Source organism: Oryza sativa, chromosome 7 (genome assembly GCF_034140825.1).
Source record: "Oryza sativa Japonica Group chromosome 7, ASM3414082v1".
NCBI lineage: Eukaryota > Viridiplantae > Streptophyta > Magnoliopsida > Poales > Poaceae > Oryza > Oryza sativa.
The window spans coordinates 27,386,793-27,405,433 of NC_089041.1; the positions used below are offsets into that span (position 1 = coordinate 27,386,793).

General features: G+C 46.4%; 1 protein-coding gene and 1 long non-coding RNA gene across 3 annotated transcripts; one reads left to right on the forward strand and one right to left on the reverse strand.

The window, feature by feature from the left end:
* Positions 1-11,637: 11,637 nt before the first annotated feature.
* On the reverse strand, positions 11,638-16,660 carry LOC136357263 (uncharacterized). Of its 2 annotated transcripts, XR_010742474.1 has the most exons (4): positions 16,520-16,660; positions 12,975-15,204; positions 12,504-12,888; positions 11,638-11,951 (listed from the first exon to the last, which is right to left on the reverse strand). It is a non-coding gene; the product is annotated as an uncharacterized lncRNA (long non-coding RNA). The 2 variants fall into 2 exon arrangements; XR_010742473.1 differs by lacking the exon at positions 16,520-16,660 and having other exon boundaries at positions 11,638-11,995; positions 12,975-13,113.
* LOC112936040 (uncharacterized) lies at positions 12,621-16,194 on the forward strand. Its single transcript, XM_015789562.3, has 3 exons — positions 12,621-12,859; positions 12,944-15,185; positions 15,511-16,194. The coding sequence occupies exons 1-3, from the start codon at positions 12,621-12,623 to the stop codon at positions 15,937-15,939; spliced, it is 2,910 nt and encodes a 969-aa protein (XP_015645048.3). The 3' UTR covers positions 15,940-16,194.
* Positions 16,661-18,641: the final 1,981 nt, after the last annotated feature.

The following is an 18,641-nucleotide window of genomic DNA, read 5'->3' on the forward strand; positions in this document are numbered from 1 at the left end:
TCGAGTGTCCAGCTTGGCAAGAAGCCCCCAGGAAGTAGCTTTGGCGAGCAAGCCTTGCAGAGCATCCATGACAAGGACAAAGAGTAGCGGCGACAACGGGTCACCCTGCCGCAGTCCTCGTGCCGGCTTGAAGCTGTCACTTTCATGGCCATTGAGCAAGATTCTGGTTTCAGAAGTTAGGAGCAGGGCAGCTATCCACGATCGCCACCTGGACCCAAAGCCTCTGTTTCGGAGCAAGTTCAGCAAGAAACACCAAGAGATTGTGTCGAACGCTTTAGTGATGTCAAGTTTCAGGAGGATCATAGGCTTCTTTCTTCGGTGGAATTGCAGCGCTAAACCTCTGACAAAAATGAAGTTTTCGTGTATCGATCGGCCACGGATGAAGGCAGTCTGGTTTTCAGCAACTAGATCGCCCATTCTCGGCGCCAACCGGGACGCCAAAATCTTCGTTGCAAGCTTGGAAAAGCTGTGTATCAGGCTTATGGGCCTGTAATCCTTGATCAACGTGGGCGCATCCTTCTTTGGGAGCAGAGTAATCACCGCTGTGTTGAGATTGTCGAGATTCTGATGATTCCCAGAGTGAAATTTCGTCAGTGCCGCCAGCACTTCCCCTTTGATGACTTGCCAACACCGTTGGTAGAAAAGCCCGGTGAATCCATCCGGTCCCGGCGCCTTCTCGTTTGGCATCTCTTTTATCACCTTCCAAACTTCCTCTTCAGAGAAAGGCACTTCCAGCTCTTGTAGGTTCGGCGCCAGAGGGAAGATTTGATTGAATTGGAGCTCAGCCGAGTTGGGCTCCGACACACCCAAAATTCCCTGAAAATAGTCCTTGGCCAGAGCAATTTTATCTTCCTGCGAGGTTGTTGTCTGCCCTTCATACTCAAGGACTGGGATGAATAGCTTACGGCGCCTCGCATTCACTTTCATATGGAAGTATTTGGAGTTGGCGTCTCCCTCCCGGAGCTGGGAGATCCGAGCCCGCTGGCGCACTCTGATTCGTTCGAGCGACGCCAATGCCAGGCAGCGGCCCTTCAGGATTGCCCTGAAACGGCGTTCAAGAGGGGAAAGGAGTCTGTTCTCTTGCGCAACATCAAAACGGAAGATCAATTCATTCGCAATCTGGAGCTGGAGGCGAAAGCGACTGATCCTCTTTTGTCCCCAGGAACAGAGAGACATAGCAAGACGCGCCATCTTGACGTACAGGATGACGTAGGGATCTGTGCTCTCAACCGCCTGCTGCCAGGAATCCGCCACCACCTGATCGAAGTCCTCAAGCTTCGTCCAAAAAGTTTCAAAACGAAACCTTCTTCTACCCTGCGGGGTTTCCCCGCAAGAAAGCAATAGCGCACAATGATCTGAACTGGACGAACTCAGCGCTTGCAAGTGCGCGTCCGGAAACGCATCCTCCCATTCCGTTGAGACAAGCACCCTGTCCAATTTGACCAGGGTGGGAATTTGTTGCTCGCTACTCCAGGTATACCTCCTCCCGAACAGATACAGTTCTTTGAGCTCAAGTTCATTAATCTTGTTGCGGAAAGCATTCATGAGCCGCCTGTTCACCCGCGAGTTGTTCTTGTCCGCCGCTGCCGCTATTAAGTTGAAATCACCTGCCACAAGCCAAACCTCCCCACAGATTCCTCTGATTTCGGCGAGTTCCTCCAAGAACAGAATCTTCTCGTTATCATCTTGTGGCCCGTAGACCGAAGTGAGGAAACATGAATGGTTGCCTGCAATCCACTCCAACTTCGCCGTCACCGACCATTGTCCCAAATGCACTTGTGATCCACGGAATACGGACCCCTTCCAGGCCACAATAACCCCGCCCCTGGTATGTGACGCGGGAAGGGCAACGAAATCATCGAAATCCGGCCCACACAGTTCATGGATTACAAGCAAATCAACTACCTCTAATTTAGACTCTTGCAAGCAAACAACAGACGCATGCGAATTAACAACAGACTCCTTCACCACTCTTCTTTTTGCAGGATTATTCAACCCCCTCACATTCCACACTAGCACACTAAGACGAGACATGGAAACTAAAAACAGGGAAAACTCTCCACCACCGCCGCACGCCGCTGGAACGCCGCTCAAGCAGGGGATTCCACCCCCGCCGCCACCAGCGAAGCCAGGTCCGGCGGTGGAACATCTGCTTCCTCCAGCGCAACATCCACATCCAGCAGCTCCGCTAGCACCTTCATGTGCTGGGTCGATAACGGCTGATCAATCACGGTAGTGTTCTGCTGGAAGGTGTCTTGATCCGCTTCTTCTTCCTCTTCAATGATGCCCATCTTCTTCATCGTTACCTTCTGCGCTTTTGAAGTTGAATGGCGACGAGCTCCGTTCCCTTGTTGTTGCAGACGTGGGCTGCGCCACGGCGTGAACCACTCAGGGATCACATTGCGCCAACAAGGCTTGGATTTGGGGACTGACTCCGGCGGCCTCCTCCCGAGCAGGGAGGGGGGAGGCTCAGTAGCGACCGACGCGAGGAATCCCTGAAGAATCTGGTCCGCCTCGGGGGGTAGCGGCGTGTTCGCCGGCGACCCCTCCGAGGTTGGCCGCGCGCGGGCGAGTGCCGTCGACGGCGAGGCGGGAGGTGGGAGCATCATCTCTCCGCTGAGCGCCTCCCTGCTGCTCTCGATCTCAGTTTCCTGGACCGGCCGCTCGTCATCGCTGTGGGCCACTTCTTCTTGGTGGGCCTGAGGTGGCTCGTCCTCGCCACATACAACTTGGCCCACCGACATTTCCTGTCCCAGGCCAGCCACAGCCCGTCTCAGGTCAGCCTGCCCCAGATCCTGGCCTGCCAAGCCCATGAGGCCGATCCCCTCCGTCCCAGGTTGCTCATGGCTCGGTTTCTTCTGGGCCTGCTTCCGCACATAGACACGGAACTCTCCCGCCTTTGCCGCCGATTCAAACCCACGATCACTCCTGCTCTCCTGCGCTGAGCTCAGCGCGTCGCCAGTCGCCTTCAATGCTGGCCGCTCGCACCCATGCTCCACGAGCGACACCTCAGCCATCGTATCCTCAAAAGAGAGCTTCTTGGCCAACGCGCCAAAAGATGACTGGCTCGCTCGGCGGGGCCGACGCAGCACGCGTTAATGCATATCCCCCATCCGGAGTTAATGCGACTTCCTGCCCTGAAGCCAGGTCGTCCCCGTGAACGTGAACGTGGTCCACAGTGGCCTCCCGGACCTCATCACTGAGCTCAGCACGGTCGCCATCCTTCTCCGTGCCGAGCGCCGACAGTTCACCGCCGGTTAACTCGTCCAGGGAGAGTTGGAGCGGCGGTGAAAGAGGCGACACACCACCGGCCACGAGCGCCCAGCTGCAGTCGTCGTCCAGAACGATAAGCGCCTTTGCCGTTGCAACCACAGGCGCCGCCAGCGGGGTAGCGATTCCCACGTCGGCCCCTGGTTGCTCCACTGCTTGCACCGCTTGCGGAGAGAACCACACACCCGGCGCTTGCAAAACCAACGTCGGCGAATGCGGCTGTGACGCCAACACCTCCCCCGCCTCCATGTCTTGAACAACAATGTCAGCCCGGTCTAGAACCCGGTCCGCCGCTGCCATGTCAACGACCCCCACCACCGCAGCTGTCAAGACAGCATCATCCTAGCTCTCCTCTGTCCCCGACTGCCCCGCCGCCGGCATGGTCGCCAGGCGTTGAAGCAACCGCCTTGGCGGGGCCGAGACCTCCCCTGGGATGGGGGCAAAGGAGCGCGCGCCTAGACCTCCCGCCGAACCGGTCGCACCGGCGTAGACATGACCGCCTCCCACCTCCGTCGGCCAGGGACCAGCGCCATCGTAGCGACCTGCCCAGCAGGAGAAAGTGTTCCGCCGGGTGACGTCTTCATCATCGGAGTTGTCGTCGAAGGAGGTCGGCGGAGTATGCAACGGCGTAGGGTCAATGACTTCTTCTACGTGGATGATGACCGGATAGGTGAGGGCCGGCTTCTCCCGCGGCGGGGAAGGTGGTGTCGCGCTCGTCCCCTCCCGCCATCGCCCTGCGGCCGGGCGTTCCGGGATTTCCACGTCCAGATGGTGGGAAAGGTCGGACGGATTCTTGAACCAAGCGAAGAGACCGAGGCAGCGCGCGTCCGCCGCCGGGATCAGCTCGGCAAGCTGACCGTCCAAGCTGTTGACCAGCTTGTGCATGGCTTCCTCCTCCCAGGCGTGCGGGGGAAGGCCGTCGAGGGAGATCTTGGTGAAGAACTGGAAAGCCGAGGCCTCCGCCCAGCAGCATATGTTCCACGGCTTGAACGAAACAGGCACCTCATTACAGAACAGCGCCTTTGAACACCGCAGGACCGCCTCCTTCTCCCTCTGGTTCCGAAACGAGATCAGGAAATCCTCCGGGCGCGTGACCTCCACCCTGAAGTAACGCTGCTGCACGCCTGTGTGCAGCTCGATTGCCTCCGCAAGCTCTGCCGGCGAGACGGGCGGCCGTCCCTTGAGCACCGACGCCATCAGGGAGAGTTCCTGGAGGTACCTCTCATGGCGCTCCATCCCGGAGGTCCAGGACAGCACCACCCGCCCCCTTTCTGGCCGCGAGTCGGGCTCGCCGATGCGGTACTTTTCCACGAACTGCGGCGGCGTGGCCGCACAGATCTGGTAGCCGCCCAGGTTAGCACCCGCCATGGCTATCACCGCGCCCTTTTCTGTCGCCTGTGGGGCCGGCTTGACGATCTTCGACTTCGCCAGCGGCACCTCCCTTACCACCACCTGCTTCACCTTCCCCTAGGCCTGTTGTTCTCTTCTCCCAGACGGCCACCTCTCTGCGCCCAGACGCACTGCTCTCCCCTGGCTCTGCCGCCCCGGATTGCCCCCAGAGACCTCCTTCCTCTCCGGACACGCCCACGCTAGGTGACCCGGGTACCAGCAATGGAAACACCTTGTCTCTCCCTTGCAGTCAAGCTTGCGATGACCCAATCCTAGGCACTTGAAGCAGCGCCCCAGAAGCCAGCGAGGGATCTCCTTCTCCGAATTGAATGCCCTGTCATGGTTGCTGAACTCCTTCCTCGGCTTGAATGCTCTGTCATGTTTGTTGGAGGTTGGGTCACCTGCCCGCAGTGAATGCTCCGTGCTCCCCTTCCGCCGGACCTCCGTCCAAGCTGCCTCCTCAGCGGCGGCAGGGCCCCTACCTTTCTTCACGACGTCGCGCCACGAGCCGAACTGCGGCTTGGATGGTGGCCGGCGGGCACCGGAATGGTGGTCCGCCGGGTGGTAGGTGAGAGCCTCACGCCCCATCGCTCCTCCGAACCTCTTTATCAATTTTCTCATCTCCAGCTATAACATCTGAGATTGTGCCCTTGGTGTCAATGTTTTTCATGCCTTGGGTGATCACAGAATACTTCTTGTCCTGGGATGGAATAATAACGTTGGCAGAGGAGATGTGTGGCCGTCTGTATGGTTTACCAAATTCATTGCCTTTCACTCGACTGATGGTGGTCATGAACTGAGGTTCCCAAGGAAATCTATCATTCACGAGAATATAAAAAAAACAATATCAATATCCGAAATAAATAGTAAGATGGTATCAAGTCAGAGGCTTGAAATCGTAATTTAACATTATCTAAGCCTGAAATCCATAACAGATTTCTATTTTTTTTCTCGGTCGCTTTTTTCTCTGTTCCTATTGGATTATATATAGCTAAAAGAAACTTATTTTTTCCCCATCTGCCTTCTGAGGACCAACATAAGTTGCAAGAGTAAATCAAAACCCAAATAACCCTCACACACTAAATTTGCCTTAAAAAATCATGAGAAGGGAATTCGAGACTATATATATATATAGCAAATAAAGGCACAAACTTCAGCATCAGGACAAGAAAACTCACCGGAAAACAGGTGGATTGGGAGACACCATAGGTGGAGAAACTCGTCGTGTAGGCACTGGTGGTGGCAATAACCAGTGAGGCGCTGCACTTGACATGGAAGTGAAAGGAGATCGCGAGGGAGAAGAGAGGCGGTGCATTGGGGCAAGAGAGCGCGGAATAGAGCGGAGGATTCGCATCTGGGCGAGCCGGCCGGCGGCGAGACGCTCGACGCTCGTCGCCGGCGAGCGCGGCCTATCAGAATATGCTCGCGGAAGGCCTCTTGAGGAGATCGACCTAAAGGGAAGGGAGGCTGGTGCATTCGGCCCATATACGAATGCCCAAGAAATCTAGGAGCCCGTTCAGGCCCAACTAACATGGGCCAAACGTAGGTCCATATCCCGTCATGGGACTAACTAAAATGGGAAGTACACATATGCGGCGGCTAGCCTGCTGTGTAGCATGTGCCAACACGCCCAAGCCAAGCTCACAGAATCAGACTTGAAGGAACTATGCCACACCTTACGAGAGGTAAGCCCTGCTCCTTCATGCTACAGATGCAATCAATATTTGTTGTGTATAATGTGCTTTCTTGTTTGCATATGTTCTTTTATGCCAATGCCAGCTGATGAAATTCCACTTACACTTTATTAAATGGGAGCATTTATTTACTAGTGAACTAGAGTTTTTTTTTTTGGCTGAATTATGTTGTTGCAACTCATGCTACATTGTGTTGTTTCCATTACAGGTGTTGGAAAGAATAATGAATGTAGAGGGGGCAGAACTAGAGATCCTCATTGGCCTATGTGCACAGATATGCAAAGTCATTCCTGAAGAATTTGTCCAAGAACTGGAGGGTGGACAGATTAAGAAAAGATTTATGAAGAGACTAGTTGACGCACTGAATGCAAATATGAACCCAGGTGGTCATTGTTCTGGAATCAGGAGGGTGATAATTGAGTTATCCATATACATGATGGAGTGCAATTCTCACTATGCCAATTGCTTCAATGAATTACGGATGATGGAAGCACTATCGATGGTAGAAGAGATGCCCTCAAGGGCTGAGAACTATACGATTTTCTTGGGTGACGTGGGTTTCATGGAATATAGTATACCTCTCATTGCTCTTGTGGACAGAGCAAAAGAACTGATGGGTCAACAGTGTTTGCAAGGAGTCAGTAGTGCCAACTGAAAAAAATGTAGGAGATGATTTTGCATTTATAATTGTAATGGGTTACTAAATTGTACAATATTACATAGTCATGCATAGGCTCATATGCACAGAGACTTGTAGCAGAATCCAGAGACTAGTGCTATACCACAAGAGTGAGTTCATGAGTAGAAACAGCCTAAAAACAGGTGGAATTCTTGTCTGGAACAATCATAACTGGCACAATGGTGGCAACTACTAGAATCCTTTATTGGCCTTGGTTTAGGAAATTGTCGGGCTTGGTTTAGGAAATTGTAAAGTCATTCCAAAAGACTTTGCCTGAGTACTAGAGCATGGTCAGATTAAGGAATGATTTGTAAAAAGGCTTGTCAATGCACTTAATGCACATATGAATCCCAGTGTTCACAGTCCCAGCATCAGAAGGGTGATTGTTCAGCATTCTATATACTTGATGGAGTTCAATTCTTTCCATGTTGCCCATGCAAGCGATTTTTCACAAATGCTGGATGATGGAAAGCTATCAATGGTAGAAAACCCATCCTCAAGGACTGAAAACTAAATGTTGTTCTCAGCTTCTCAGGTGACACAGGACTCATGGAGCACAGCGCACTACTTTCCACTCTCGTGGCTAGAGCAAAATAGCTGATGAGCCATGAATGGTACTAGCATCAGCAGTGTCAACTGACTATTTATGTATGTCATATGTAGGGTTTTTTTTTTTTAAGAAAATGGATGTCATATGTAGGTTGTACTAATACTTGTAGGACTTGTTCACTTTGCTACCATTTTCAACCTTACCTTTTTTTTTAGCAAAGTTACCAAAAAAAAGTGGCTACTTTTAGTTTGTTGCCAAATTTTAGTAAGTACATATGAAATCTTGCCAAAAAATTTTTTTGTTTGTAATGGTGGTGCATTAACGCACCGCGCTACCTTGTACATTCCCTTTCTTACTCTTAATATATATCGGGCGGCTATTCGCCGGCCCGGCAAAAAATCTTGCCAAAATTTAGCAATGCGAAAACTTGGTAAGGTTGAAAATGGTAGCAAAGTGAACAAGCCCGTAGTAAACAAGCTTAATTTCCTCACGAAAATCATATCTATGATGCAGTTGAACTACTACAAATGCGCATAGTTCGAAGATTCCTAACCATGGAGGCAAGTAGAACGGAGACACCACCATTGAGTGATTCAGAGACTAAGGAGTATTAAAACGCACATTCATGTATTCCCCAAAAAACGCACCTTCCTCATCCGTGTTTTGGCAGCGATGCTTACAGTTGAATTGCTCAGGCATTCAACTTGACTGCCAATGAAGGTGAAGCACAATTATAGATGTCAGCATTGCATCCCCTGGTGATAGATGGTATCAGGGTTGATTCAGTTCAGGCATTTCAACAAACAACAGCCGTGCAGCCCCGGCGGGTGGATCTCCGGCGCGCGCAGCACATGGCTAGAAAAAGAAGTCCAAAGGAGATGGAGGAAGAAACTGCGGAGGAGGGAGGCGAAGAGCGGGCTACCTTTCACTCTCGGGCTCCTGCCATGGATGGGAGCGGGCTCGCACTCGCCGGCCGGCGTCAAGGCGCGAGCTGCTCGTCGCCATGCCCGAGCTACCCGCTGGCGAAGGCCGCTGCTGATCGTGGCCCACCTCATGCTCCGGCGTGGTAAAAGCCCATTTTCTCCTTAAAAAAGCCGAGCCCAACTTATTCTCGAAAAACTGAAGCCCAATTTGTGCTTGTAATCCAATCCGGCCCATCAGTTTTCCCCCAAAGGTCGCAGAATTCGGAAGCGTTGGGGGGGGGGGGGGGGGGGGGGCGCTGATACCCCCCTAGCCTACGCTACTATACATTTCACAATATAAGTCATTCTAGCATTTCTCACATTCATATTGATGTAAATGAATCTAGATAGATATATCTATCTAGATTCATTTAAATGACTTACATTGTGAAACGGAGGGAGTAGTATATACATGCGTATGTGTATACATATAATTTTTTTTTTATATGTATACACTTTTAATGTATAAAAAAATATACACATGTATATAATGTTTGTGTACGTACGTACAAAAAAAAATCTAAAAATACGTGTATATAAACTTTGTATACGTGTATACAAAATTGGTATACGTATATATAAAACCTAAAAAATACACGTATACAAACTTTATATATGTGTATACAAACTTTGTATAGTGTATACAAAATTGGTATATGTACGCATAAAAACCCAAAAATACATGTATACAAAGTTTGTATACATATATACAAAGTTTGTACACGCGTATATAAAGTTTGTATTTGTACAAATACAAAGTTTATATAAGTATATGTTAAAAATCAGAAGTGTAAAAAAACAGAAAAGAGAAAACCAGAAAGAAAAAACCAAAAAGAAAAAACCAGAACAGAAAACCACAAAAAAGGGAAAGGGAAAAAAATCGCGCGCCGCCCCTCTCCTCGTGCACCACGTGCCGTGCGCGGGGAGTGGGGGGGGGGGGCAGGCGCGCGACTATTCGCCGATTAGCTCTTTCGTTTGGAGGGGGTTCATTCTGTGTTGTTTTACAGGGTTTTGGATCCTTTCCCCACCAAAACTCCAACACGTTTTTTTTTTCGAGGGGAAGATGGCAGGAGCTCTGCCAATTGCATATAAGAATGGGCAGAAAAAACAAGGGTCACTTTACATGCGGGCCACAAGTAGGAGGAGTTGCTAGGGACTCACAGCCCATAAAACAGAGCAACGTACTAGCACGTGATTAATTAAGTATGAGCTCAACTGGTTAGATTTTTTTTGGAACCATTCCATCCGAGTTCAAATCTTAAATACCGCCTACGATGACTTTGTCAATCTCAAAATATGTTGCTAGAGTGTGCGTGTATGTGCTCAGAGGAGTGAGCGACTACATTTGTAGTGTGTTTTTGAAAAAAAAATAAGTATTAGCTAAAACCACTTAAAAATAATAAAATAAGTATTAGCTAAAAACCACTTAAAAATAATTTAAGTAAAATGCCAGCAGTCGCTTTGTCATTTAATTTGTGCTAAAAAAAGCAACATACATTTAGTTGAATCAAAATCAGGTATACTCACCTCCAGTGATAAAAGAGTTCCGTGCATCATTGGAAAGATCCAAATATCCAATGCCTTCTTAGCTCTTACTCCTACCTCCTTTTTGCTTTCAGCATATGATACCTTCCTAGAATACTGCCATGCATCTATGCCAACATCACAAAAGATATCCTGAGTTACTGTAGCAGCTAGTATGCGCTAACTAGTACTACCACCGTTCTAAAATATAGCAATCTAGAATTGGGTGGAACATTTCATAGAGTGTGTGTCCAGATTTGTTGTACTATGAAATATCCTATTCAATTCTAAATTATTATATTATGGGACGAAGAGAGTAGTCCCTCAAGCGTATTAGGCTTTCGAACGATCCGAGATTCCGTCCAGATATTCCACGCGATGTAACGTTGATACGAGTTTTTATCCACGAGCAAATAATGTTGTCCGGTTTGTCCAGTTCTCGAGTAGTTGCTGAAGTCTTCGTAGTAGTTTTACATATGCGTGTTCGTCGAATTTTCCGTGCCAGATTGGCAATGAAATTAGTACTATAAAGTTTGCTGTTCGTATATGATGGCTGACCCAATAGGTTTCCGATACTGTTCGGTAGCTCGCTTATGCTATGTTACCCAGATACGGGGATACGGACACGGATACGCGATACGGCGACACGGGGATACGGCATTTTCTAAAAAATGAGGATACGGGGATACGTTAATATATATGAAAAATAAAGAATACAGAAAATTAATAAACTGAAAAATAGTATTGATATAGCTGATTGGTGATTCTAATGTAGCGAATCTTCTCTAATTCTCTGGTAAGTAAAGTTTTTGGAGTGGTTAGACTTATATTGCTTCTAGCTGTCAATAATATTTAAGAAGAAATAAGCGTATATAACTAAAAGACTAGTAAATTGATACATCATGCTTGTAATTGTAGATTTGTAGTAGCATCAACCACTAAAGTTACAAACAACAGAGGGAAAACATAGATTATAAATAAGTGCAAGTTTTTACAAAAAAAAAGTGCAAGTTTTCGTGTTGCTGCACCATCAGACAATTCAAAGCTACCTGGCCGTGAGCCAATGATGACAGCGCTGGAGCTCGTGACTCGCGTGAGGCGCGTCGGGAACAGATGGAGGCGACAAACCAGATGGGCTGGGTCGATACCCCACACGGCCCCACGCGGTTTGAGGGTTCGAACGTATCGGGCAAGTGTCAAGATCGTATCGGAGACATATCCAGAATTAATTTATTTATCTGAAAGTCATGGAAATGCTTGATACGTACTTGACACGTATCCGGGCGTGTCAGACACGTATCCGTGTCCATTCGCGTGTCCGACACAAATACGCGACTAGATGGCCGTATCCGTGTATCGTAGCGCTTATGCAACCCGTTCGTTGCCATGAGCATATTCTAAACGGGCTAAAAGGTATGATTTTTTAAAATAATTATAATTTTGTTTTTAAAAATCAAATAAACACACTTTTTGAATTGTAAAAATTAATATTCAATTGCGTTAATGACTTGTCTCATTTTACATGCTAAAAAAATTCCAAACTAAAACTTATATTCGAAAGCACCCTAATTACACAGATGGGTTGTATTCATTTTCCATAATTAGTTGTCTTTTTCTTAGTCATATATTTCAGCCAAAGGTTGCTCAATTAGATCTCCTGGCGAACAGCTAGTCAAATGCATTTCAGTACACAAAAAGTCTGCATTTTGCACGTGGCACTATGACCAAGTGTGATGAGCAGATTGACCAAGTGGCGCAGCCAGTAGCCGCGTCGGCCACCCCAGCGGCGGTGGAATGACCTCGTTGCCGGCGGCCTCGACCCGACCACCGTCTTCCTCGTCTCCAGCGTCGCGTCCTTCATGCGGCCTGACGAACCAATCGATCTGAGAAAGAAGTAGGGGCAATTTAGCATTTTCGTGCAGCCGATCTGTGAAAAACAAATAAAAAACTATATTAAAAATGGCACAAACTCCCCAAAAGTAGCGTTTTATCAAGGGTGACAATGACAATGCAGTAAATGGCATTTTATCGAATCCAAACTTAAATAAAACAGTGGTGTATGATTAATTTTTTTTTCTCTCTTTTCCACCCCTCTGTTAGTCTAAATTCTCTCTGCAAAATAGCCTACGAAGAAATCCAAAAACAAAAGCAAGGAATCAATTCCGTAAGATCACCAGGGATAACATTTTTAAAGCAAAAGCAACATCTCCAGGTTTCCAAATAACCCAGCAAACAAATGCAATCGCAACAATTAAAAAAGTTTGTAGGAAAGCTACTCGGCCGTTGACCAAACAAATTAATGAGAAGTATTCTGTACAGGATAAAAGCCAAATATTAACCAATCATATCCACACACACATCTTCCTAAACTACATTATTTTAATGACACTGAGAAGTCAAAAACATCGAGTAAAAAATGATCAGTAAATACTAACCGTGAAGTGCAGTCAACTGTCTCTCTCTCTTTGTAATCCTCGCTCTATATTATTGTGAAAGCATGGAGGTCGAGCTAGCCGCCGCGCGGCAAACTGCAAAAAAGTCGTTGAAGAAAGATGGCGCGCCCAGCGGGCGACGCAGCAACTCGGCAACGGTGCAAGGCGCCGCCAGAGCCACCGGAGAAGCACCTGAACCGCTTCGTCCGCATCATCGCGTTCATAGAGAGGGCCGGCAACGGCCTCGGTACTCTGGTATTCACATGGGCAACCGTCGTCATCCTCGGTGGCTTCTCGACGATGCTCACCACACGGGAGTTCAATTGCGCAACGTTGCTAGCTCTCCTGGAAGCCACAAGGTCAGCAATCAACTTCCATTTTTGTTTTACTGTCAAAAGCATAAAAAGAGAGAGATTAGTTCATATAGTTCAATTGTACTGCAGGATGTTCAGCCAAAACAGTAGGCTAGAGTACCAATTCTTCTTCCGGACAAGGGGAGCTTTCAGGCGTCCTCGCCTGATCAGGTTGATTCTGATTGTATGCATGGCTGAGGCCATGGTGTGCGTCATGGCAAAGTTCAGATTTGCGAATTTCAGATTGGCAAAGTTCCGATGGAGTCCAGCTCCAGTGTATCATCTAGGTCCGGTAAAGGTAACACCGTTTATAACCCTGGGTATGACCATGTCCCTGTTTGTAGTTGCCAAGCTTGTATGCCCAGTGATTCTTAAGCTGTTCGGCGACCCACAACTCAGAGCTGTATCACTATGGAGTCCCCTGGCTGCAATCCTGTTGTTGGTGCCTTGTCTGTTCCTGGAAACATCAATACCCCATCCAGACAGATTGCCTGCATTAAGGAAATATTTCGCATTGCTCCTTACGGCAGTGATCATAGTGACAATAACCAAGTTGCAATTTCGATGCATAACCTCAATAGTGAATAGTCCTTGTTGCCGCAAGATGTCGTTTTTGCGTCCAGTGATTCTGTTCTTGTGCATGTGCGCTGTAATAGCGATATTGGGAAGCCTGTATTCGGACTCTGCCTATATAGTAGCACCCATGGCCTTCTTCCTGATATTTGCTTTGGTATTAGAGTCATTTGGCAACTTGCAGATACCAGCAGCAGTCGTACGTGTTGTGATAGCAATGATACAACCAACAACGGTCATATGTGTCCAAAGTATTTTGACAGCAGTGACGCAGCGAACATCGGGTATCTATATCGGCATTCCAAAGAATTGCACCAGAGAACATACATATCCTGACGGTACTTTAGGAGACACCAAGAAAAATGTCAAGTTCTCTCTAGACGTCTTCTATGTAATAGTCCTTACCCAAGGGGCACTCTACATTGTGGCATGCGTTCTCGAGATCTTTTCATTCATCCCCAAGATACACTTAGTCCGTCAAAGCAGGTTCAGACGGAAGTGGGGAAGGAAATGCGTAGACATGTACTATTCGTACATATTCGAGCAATGTGTTTCCGGTGGTGCACTTGCTCCAAGAATCATGGAACTGACCAGTTTTGCCATGGATTTCACAAACTCAAACTCACCCAGCAACCAGCTCTATGGGATCCAAATGCTGCACAGCTTTCTAAAAAGGAAGCGCACCAAGGCACTTCTGCTCTTGAGACTCACCACTTCCACAGAGACATTGAATACACTGATCAGCATGTTGGGCTGGACAAGTCCAGAGGATGCGCAAGTTAGATTGTTTGCCACAAAGGTCATCGTCGATCTTTCAAGGAGCCTCCAAATTATTGGTATCCCTGGGTCAATGCAGAACATATCTTCACTTCTGGACACTGAAAACCAATTGAGACGACGAAATCCGCTACTTTACACATATTACAGCCAGGAGGGAAAACAAGGTACGATTGTGGACACGGGTGATGGCCAAGAGCATATTGACCAAGATCATCCTCACAACAACAACCGACTTAACTCCTGGATGCTTGGTTGCTGGCAATTGATTTCAAAGCGCAAAAAAACTTCAAAGGAGGAGACATTCATAGAGCATGATCTCCTTCCTGTACTGGGAATGTCAATCCTAGAGACACTTGCAGAATGTGATCCTGACAACTGTGCGGAAATCAGCAAAGCAAAAGACCTCATCCAGAAGATTATAGGGTACAGTAATGAGACGCAGCCAAAAATACTGAAAGGTTCATCACTGAAGTTGCTGACAAGGCTCTCAAACACTGGTGGGGAAATTGGTATAACCCTTCGGCAGAAGATGTCAGATCATCCCTTCCTGTTGAGAAACCTGGCAGAAATCTTGGGAGACACTGAGGGAAGCCAAGAACATAAGAAGCTGGCAGCAGAGATCCTCAGAAACCTTGCCATCAATGGGAACAGCAGGGAGGAGATAGGTTCAATCCGAGTGATCATTAGCAGGTTGATCCAAGCATTTCTTGCCCAACATCCATCATCAAACACATATTCTGATCGGTCACTACAAATTACGGCTGGTCAAGCACTAGCCATGCTGGCAATGGAAAGTGTCAATAATTGCTCAGCAATGTTGAAGGAACCAGGATATTCATTCATTAGAGAGCTCACTGCCATGATCCGAGATGACATACACAAATACATGGCCGCAAGTCTTCTGCAAAATCTATGCTTGCATGCTCAATCCAAGCTCAGCAGCTCAGACTTGACAGAACTATCTCATTCCTTGCGAAAGGTGAGCCTGCTCATTCAACCTACAAGCTCAAAATTAGAGGCTGTGCAATCTATTGTGCTTGCAATCTTTCTTTTTCCTTAACTTGCTATGGAATGACCTTTTTTTAATAAAAAGGAATAACCTTATTTTTCTTTGTTAGATAGTAACTTTTTACAATGTTGCATAACCATGCCTATGGTGATATGTGCAGTTTGTTAGCACAGTCCAAAGACTACTCAGAGCTATATTGCAGGACTGACGAAAAGAGTAGAAAACGAATAAAGATAAGTGGAATTCTTGTTTTCAATAATTGTAACTTATAAATGACTTGCTGTTTCAATTTCAGGTTTTGGAAAGAATAACTGACACAACAGTTGCAACAGAACTTGAAGTCCTTATTGGCCTTAGTTCACAAATATGCCATGTCGTTCCTGAAGACTTTGCCCGAGAACTAGAGCATGATCAGATGAAGGAAAGATTTGTGAAGAAACTAGTTGAGGCACTGAATGCAAATGTGAAACCTACTGTCCACTGTCCCAGGATCAGGAGGGTGATAGTTGAGCAAGTTATATATATGATGGAAAACAATTCTAGTTATGCGAACTGTTTCAATGAATGCCAGATGATGGAAGCACTCATGGTGGTAGAAGAGACACCTTCAAAGGTTGAAAAGTACAGGCTCTTCATGGGGGATGCAGGACTAATGGAATACAGCATACCACTCTCTAATCTTGTCGCCAGAGCAAAGGAAGAATTAATGCGTCATGTGACATGATTGGTTAAGAAGCATCACAATTTCCTTTTTGAATTTTAGAAGCATCAGCATCAGTACTCACAATTAGCAGTTTATATGTAGATGGTACTGTTTTGTAATGCTATCCATGTAGGAGATCTGCTAAATTAAGAGTTGGTATCTAAATTAAGAGCGGGAAAATGGTATTATTAGCATTGTACACAAGACGACCACGACATATGTGTAATTACGAGAATAACTGCAGGCATTGTAATGAATTTATCTACTTTGGCACTATTAACATTTAGTCTTGTAATGTTCAAAGAATCAACGGCAGTGGATATTTCAGGCGATTACTGTTCTACCTGTCAAGGGCATCGCAGTTGTAGCATGAATTGGTATGAATTGAAACAATACCCAACACCACAGGGTTACTCACTTGGGAACTAAGCCCTTAACCAGTACCAATCCCAAGACCAAGCAAGAGAGGAAAAAATAAGTTATACTCCAGAAACTAATCTGTAAACCCTAAATCTGAGCACCAAACGCACGGGCGCCGGCGGGAGAAGGAAGGCAGGAAGAGATCAAGAGATGGGAGGGAGGCGAGAGAAGGTAATGGCACCCGGTATTAAGGAATGGAGGCGGGCTGGAGCTCTCTACACCGTGCTGCTCCTGCTGATCTGCTCGCCGCCGGAGCGGCGCTTGCCAACCGGCGAAGCCACCGCTAACCCCGCATGAGGCGGTCTGACCCGCGAGGCCCATTACCCCACACATCCGTCCGGGCTCTCAACAAAAATCCAACCATGCGTATTGTCCAAATATATTTTCGTTTTTTAAGTATATACCAATACAAAATAAAAAACTAGACGCACCATACTTTATTAAATTTTAATATAATTATTCCTCATTTTAACTACTCAAATATAATTATTCTCTACTTTTACAAATTTCGACTTCATGATTACTTAAAAATTAATTTATTTCGAGATAAATATGAGAAGCTAAAAATAAACTTATTATAGTACGGAGTACCTACTATCGGTGGTATAAACCTATTACTGGATTTGTATTTTTAGGGTTTTGCTAAAATAATGTGCTTTAAGATTCATGCAAAGAGAAAAAATTTCAAAGCCACGCGTGGAGTGGTGCTGATATTGTCAGTATTATGAATACCACATACCCAATAGTAATCGACTAAGCACTGCGAGGCACACCACATATTATGTTTTATACGGAATCATACCTCATATATAGAAGGAGTTCCAGATAAGGAAGGACGGATAGAGTTCTATATGGAAATTATAAGGACTACTAAGATCGTATCCATACTTGTCTCCCTAGTTCAACTTGGACAAAGAGACATCTATGGGTATAAATACAAGCCCCCCTAGGAGGAGAGGGGACAAGAGCCACAAGACCAAGACACAACATATACACAAGCCAACATGCGCCGCCGGATATCGACATCAGAGATAAGCCTAAACAAACCCAATATGATGTCTGCGGAGGTCAACAAGAGGGATCTAGCGCAATCTCTAATCTCGCCGAGTGCGGATTAATTCTAAGGAGGAAGACTACCCTATCGTCGACTACGAGTTAGTTATCCATGCCGCCAAGTCAACGACAGCTAGATATGTTATCCCAATTATTGTATTTGTGTGATTCGGATGAATAAAGGAGCAACACCGGCTTCGACCAACAGGATGTAGGGCTATTACCTGTCAGATAAGAGGCTCGAACCTGTATAAAAATCTTTGTATCCATCTCTTTTACCTCAATCTCGCATATACCCTGATACGGATGATCCCCATACCATCCAAATACCCTAGTCGTGATATCAAACGTCGACAGATCTCATGGCTGAAAGCTACAACTAATAGTCAACCAAGCCGCGCAAATTCTTAAACAAGTTATATGCGAGCTATGTATGAGCTACACTATAGTTATTTCATAGTTACACTATAATTACATTTGAAATATTTTAAAGGAATTTGCTGTCGAAAGTTATATATATTTGATGTCGTTGACTTTTTTAAATATGTTTGACTGTTCGTCTTATTAAAAAAATTAAGTAATTATATATTAATTCTTTTCCCATCATTTGATTTATTGTTAAATATACTTATATGTATACATATAGTTTTATATATTTCACAAAAGTTTTTGAATAAAGCGAACGGTCAAACATATGCTAAAAAGTCAACGGTATCAAATATTTAGAAAACGGAGGGAATAATAAATGAAGAACCAAAACGAGAAACGTCATGACCCATCGTCATCCCAGGCGTATAGCCGCGTACTGCACAAGCCTTCCATATTGAAACTTCGTCCTGAAGAGGATTTCGCTTTCGATCGAAACCTCGTCTTGAAGATTTCGCTTTGCAACCTGCTTAAGAAACTTGCACAGTTGCATGCACCCCCATGGTGAATATGATCCCATGCATCGCAGCATTCTTTATCATTTCCTCTCCCTACTGCAAAATGGTCCACGAAGAAACAAAAAAACTAACAAGGTGGTGGATCGATTAATTTGGTAAGATCACACCCGACACAACATCTTTAAAAGCAAAGCAGCATTTCTAAATTAGTAAATTTCTGCAAACAGCTGAGATCCCAAAAGGCACTAATCATCTAAATTTCTAGGTAAGCTACTCTCAACCATGCATTGACCGAACATATAGAAACCATTCGATCCACGCTTACGTGTTGCCTTAGGCCCTGTTTAGATGGGATTAAAACTTTTA